The 6,324-nt window shown below is 37.5% G+C and overlaps 1 protein-coding gene across 1 annotated transcript in view; it reads right to left on the minus strand.

Annotated features, from left to right (window-relative positions):
- The window catches only part of LOC107702891 (disks large homolog 4-like), a 113,914-nt gene extending 113,305 nt beyond the window's left edge, over window positions 1-609 (minus strand). Inside the window, exon 1 of the mRNA XM_016505332.1 lies at window positions 464-609. Coding sequence (XP_016360818.1) covers window positions 464-505 — 42 coding nt within the window. The 5' untranslated portion in view covers window positions 506-609. The remainder of the gene's footprint in view (window positions 1-463) is intronic.
- Window positions 610-6,324: the final 5,715 nt, after the last annotated feature.

Here is a 6,324-nt window from a genome sequence, read left to right on the forward strand (position 1 = left end):
CACACACACACACACACACAGAGAAACAGAAATTCTCAAAAAATGCTGTTCAATAATCATTGGCCAAAATGTCTGTGAACCAAATGATTCAGGGAGCACCACACATTGCATGAACACACAAACTGATAATATATGCAATACTGTCATTTTATGGCTGCTCGTCCTGGCTTTCATTTTTATAGCTTTGTGTTTTTCATTTTTCTGTCTCTTTTCCACACATGCATCCACACACGTGTATGTAGCCGTGCTCCTTCTGTGTCAACAGGCACACACACACACACACACACACACACACACACACACATGCATCACATCATAAATCAAGTCCCAGTTAGTCAGACAGACACACACACGCACACACACACACTGTAGATTCACGCAGTGAAGATATAAACAACATGCAACAGCAGCTCTGCACCATAAAGACACAGAGCAAGACGTCTGAGAGGAAAAATGTACGTACCACACATGAGCAGAGCAGAGGAAGCTTAGCACGAGCCCTCATCAGCCACAAACAACCGACCAAAATGCCCGCAATGAGGGGAAAAAGAGGGATGGAAAGTAAGGGAAAGATACAGTGGCTGTACAAGTGGGTGAGAGAGAGAGAGAGAGAGATGGTGTAGGAACGCAAAGAAACCTGGCACACTGTTCCACCTCTGAGTCACTGAACAGGTTTGTGACAGAGAGAAAAGGAGAGAGGGTGGGAGAGATGAGAGGAGGGATATGAGAGATTATCTCACCTACGCTTTCTGGAAGATTTCCCCATCATGCATGCATTTTACACACTCTTAAAAATATACATTCTTCAATAGATCTTCGTAGCACTTTAGGCTCAGCAAAGAACCCTGTAGAAGGTTCATGAGTTGAATATATGGCTCTTTGGAGATTTAAAAAGTTTAAAATGATTAAAATGCTACATTGTAAGTTCAATATATTCAAAGATGCATATTGATTTATGGGTTCTTTAAAGACCCCATGAAATTAAATTATTGGATTTTTGTGACGTTTAGTCTTTTAGCGTGAGGTCATCCATGACCCTGTCATTTATTTGAAGTGCATTTTTATTTGTCTAACCGATAATCATGATTTCTGGTTTAAACCTGTTTTGCTCAGTTTGTCTAAAAGCTATTAACACTCCCCATATAGAACAAATTAAAAGAAACGATTTTGTTTAAATAGCATTGTGGGTATTATTATTATTGTTGTTATTTTGTTAGTACATAAATTGAGAAAATATGATGCATAATTAAAAAATACATCACAATACATTAAGGCATTTTGAAGTTTTCTTTATATTAAGTAAACTGCGTTTTACATTGACTAGCAAAATTTTTAAATTTTATCTTAAGTAAAAATTCTACTCATATTATAGCTAATTTAGCTGTTGTTTATGATGAAATTAAGTTGTAAAATGCTACAAAAAAAATTGTGAGTTACATTAATTTTGGTTTTTGGCTAAATAAACTATCTTTAAATCGTTTTACTTTGTATGAATGTTTTTGCCTTTAGAAAAAAAAAACTATATTAATAAAATGAAATATGAAATCAAAATTTTGCCTGCAACAAATTACAGTAATTTATTTATGTTTGTCCAAAGTATCTTTTTTTTTCTTTTTTTTTTTAGTGTATCTGCTAGTACTCCTATAGGTTGACAGAATTAACCTTCAGTAAGATATTTAAATTGGACTCATCTGAAACTCCTCAGAAAAATGACCAACAACAACAACAAAAAAAACTGCTTGTTGTCCTATATTTTATACGCCCTGCCTCATACAACTGTCAGGAAATCCATCAACACAGGAAAGCAATTTGTTTGGGGATTTATTTAAAGGGATTTAAAGGTATTTAAAGGGAAAAGTATGTAATTTCTGTGCCACTAGAAAGAATATAAAAGTGCAAAAAGACTGACTGTTTCACACAGTCTGCCATTGATCGAAATTGCTATATAAAGATACTCTTGTTGTCATTTTTAGTAATAATTCAGTCAGTTGCATGACAGGCTGGTCATGCGATGTAAACAAGTCAGCAGCCATGAGGGGCCCATAGCTAAAATATGGATATAATGTGTAGCAGTCAAAGAAAACTAGTAACTTGAACTAACAGCTCTGTTGTAGACAATGTGACACACCAATGGCTGACCTTTTCATCTGAACATGTCCAATTATATACAGTCTTACTGGAAAGAGATGCAACTATTACATATATCATAGGAACATACACTTTCCTCTTTTATTTCATACAAAACTTTGTATGAAATAAAAGCTTGAAAGATTGATATTACATAAAAACGGCAAGACACTCTTACAAAAGGTCAGGGGAAAGTGTATATTTGTAAGACAGAAAGACTTATATGCGAATGTTTTTATTAATCAAATGAGCATGAATACATGGAATAAGCAATCCATTTCAGCATTTTTCAGTTGATGTACTTTCTGAGCTATGACCTTCCTGGTCAATTGTTGGAAACAAAATTGACCTTTTTCTGCACGTGTATGTGTATATTTGTGTGGGTCTAATGATGTTAAGTGGCTTGTCAGTGGGGGCGATAATTAATGACCACCTCTGTAAACAAAGTCAAGCACATAAACAGTATTAAACACTCACAGAAGGAACAGTAAATAATTCAAAACCAACTAACAATAAACAAACACTTTGCCAAGCCTATAGCCCTGTGGCCTATGATTCTGCCTCCAGCCAAACTGAAGAGAAAACAGACCCCATACAGCACTCCTCAGCACTGAACATTACTGAACAAAGGACAGCATTAGAAAAGAAGAAGAAAATAATACAGACAGGAGACGGCAGGATAAAGACATGATGGGACATGACAGAATAAGATAAGATACTACACAATATGGTATGGGATATGATATGATATGATATGATATGATATGATATGATATGATATGATATGATATGATATGATATGATATGATATGATTTGGGTCATTAAGAATATATATGATATGATATGATATGATATGATATGATATGATATGATATGATATGATATGATATGATATGATATGATATGATATGATATGATATGATATGATATGATATGATATGATATGATATGATATGATATGATATGATATGATATGATATGATATGATATGATATGATATGATATGATACGATACGATACGATAACATAAGACAGGACAGAACAGTACAGGATAAGATAGGACAGGGCAATACAGGACAGGACAAGACAGGTCAGGATAGGATAGGATAGGACAGGACAGGACAGGACAGGACAGGACAGCACAGGACAGGCCAGGCCAGGACAGCACAGCACAGCACAGGTCAGGATAGGATAGGATAGGACAGGACAGGACAGGACAGGACAGGATGTGACCTGAGACTCGAACCCACAACCTTTGGAGTACAAGTCCGACTCTCTAACCATTAGGCCACGACTTATTATAAAAGAGATATATAATAATATTTAGTTTAAAATGTAGGTTTAAATAACGCAACTATTACATGTGAAGTTACACATTTTATGAATGTAGGTCACCACTGAGATATAACTCTATATAACACTATAAAAACATTTAATGAGAGTGGCTAAAAGAGTATCAAACCACAAATGTTCTTCAGTAGCGAGACACAACAAAAAAATAAAAAAGTAACAATAGGAAACATGCTGTCTTTGAAATGTACGGGGAAAGCATGAAAGCATGTAGCTGTCGGATAGGATAAGACAGGTCAGGATAGGATAGGATAGGATAGGATAGGACAAGTCAGGTCAGAATAGGATAGGATAGGATAGGATAGGACAGGATAGGATAGGACAGCACAGGACAGGACAGGACAGGACAGGACAGGACAGGATAGGATAGGATAGGATAGGACAGGACAGGACAGGACAGGACAGGACAGGTCAGGTCAGGTCAGGTCAGGTCAGGTCAGGATAGGATAGGATAGGATAGGATAGGATAGGATAGGATAGGATAGGACAGGACAGGACAGGACAGGACAGGACAGGACAGCACAGGACAGGCCAGGCCAGGACAGCACAGCACAGCACAGGTCAGGATAGGATAGGATAGGACAGGACAGGACAGGACAGGACAGGACAGGACAGGACAGAGGGCAGGACAGGACAGGACAGGACAGGATAGGATAGGACAGGACAGGACAGAATTAGACGGGACAAGATAAGAAGCAGTAGAAGATACAATGCATACCACACTGAACAGGCTAAGACATTGTTGGATAAGACAGGATGGTATTGGATGGGAAGGGACAGGACAGAAAAAAATACATACCATATTGCACACAACATGACATGGTTGGATAGAACAGGACAGGAGACAGGACAGTAAGCAGAACAGGACAGGACAGGATAGGATGAGACAGCATAAAAGATAAGATGCAATAAAATACCATACTGAACACTGCATTGCAAGGTTGATATAAAGGACCGGACAGAATAGGATAAGAGACAAGACAGAAATATGTAATACATGACCATAACCTTGTTTTAAATGTTTCTCCTAAAACATCTTAGAACACAAATATCAACAAATAAGACAGTTGTTGATATAAAGTAAAGTAAGAGTGTAGAGCTATAAAATAAAAGTACACAGCATAGCCCAGAAGTTGATCTTGGGGGAATTTGATGAGAAATTGTTGAGGTCATATTGAGATCTCTGACTCTGACTGATATCTTGACAAATCTGTGCACAGTTTGCGGCAATGTTGAGATCTTCTGAAACAGTGAAATTAATAAAAACATTATTATACAATTAATCAAAAAAATATGAGAAAGCATTAGACTTAAACATAAGTGTCCATTTGTCCTCCATTTAATCTCACTGCTGTCCTGCAGTTGAGAAACAAATCTAATTTCTCATTCTCATCTCTCATTTGCAATTTTTCTATTGTAAAAATTAATATGTGCTGATGCTATTTCCTGTTACTCATGCCAGGCATTTGATTCCTTATGAATACGTCATACATACGAGTATCTACGTATGAGTACGCCCCCTTACAGACATTTTTGGTTATCCACTATTAGGTCATCTTCTGCCTCTCATTGTGTTTAATATGATGAATTCTCCTCTCTCTCCCCATTCTATTAATCTCTATACATCTCCATCCTTCTCCATGCTTGCTCATACTTACATAATTATTATCATATGAATACACTCATACAATACATCAAGAATACACTTTTTGTTCATTTCTATCTTTCTCATTCCTTCTCCCCCTCTCTGTTCTCTACATGATACCCTGCCATGTTGTCATGGCAACAATCAGGACCCAAGGGCTCCGTTGCTAGGCAACTCACATCACCCATAAGAGGAACATGAAGATAAAAAGTCAGAAACAAACAAACCACGTAAATCAAAGGTTAATTCTCTCATTATTTGTGTGTGTGTGTGTGTGTGCTCTGGTACCAATACTTCAATAACTCATTTTTTAAAAGACGACGCGTGTCATATTCAGAACATCAGTCACACACTGTTCCCTTAAACACAACACACAATCCTTCATCTTACAATGAGACGGAACTGCAGCAGATATCGTGACTGTATATAATCTTAAAGACTGTGCATTTGCTGGATATCACTTCCTTTTGCTATCAAAATCAAACATCTGGTACTCCCATAAGCTGTTTTGTGGGAAATAAAATCTCTTACCGAAGAATGACAATGATGAGCCCTTAAGAGGCACAATGTGTTATCTGAATAGCAGGTGGTGCAAGTGGTTGTGGGAAGCAGCTTGCTGATGCTACAGTTCCGTACTGGGCCACTGAGTGGCAGTGCGTGACTCAGCAATACAGCAGCATCCTCAGAAACTCACCACACAAGCTACTGATCTCTTCATTATTGAGAATGTGTGTGTGTGTGCGTGTGTGTGTGTGTGTGTGTGTGTGTGTGTGTGTGTGCTGTTAATTGCTGAGTGTTACACTATTCAGTTATGTCAAATCCCAAGCTGCATGGGAAGTGCTTGAAATTCTGGTATGGACACCACAGTCTGGAGACTGAAATTATGATTGTAAACAACTTAAATATTTGAAATTAGAACATTAAGACCCTATTCTTACATTTCAATAAAACCTGAGTAGTGCATGTCTGTGCAAAGTCGCCAAAATTGATGCTAGGGTTTTCTGGGTGGTTGCCAAGGTGTTGCTGTGCAGTTACTAAGATGTTCAGAGAGTTTTTAGAATGTTGCTATACAAATGTCAGGGCATTCTTAGTGGTTGCTAGGTGATAAATGCTTAATGGACCATGTCAAAAGAGCCTCACTGATACATCTCAGGTCCCTCTTCCATTTTAAGTGTGTGCTATTTTTCAACCTTTTATGATC

The sequence above is a fragment of the Sinocyclocheilus anshuiensis genome, unplaced genomic scaffold (genome assembly GCF_001515605.1).
Source record: "Sinocyclocheilus anshuiensis isolate Anshui unplaced genomic scaffold, SAMN03320099.WGS_v1.1 scaffold238, whole genome shotgun sequence".
Lineage (NCBI taxonomy): Eukaryota > Metazoa > Chordata > Actinopteri > Cypriniformes > Cyprinidae > Sinocyclocheilus > Sinocyclocheilus anshuiensis.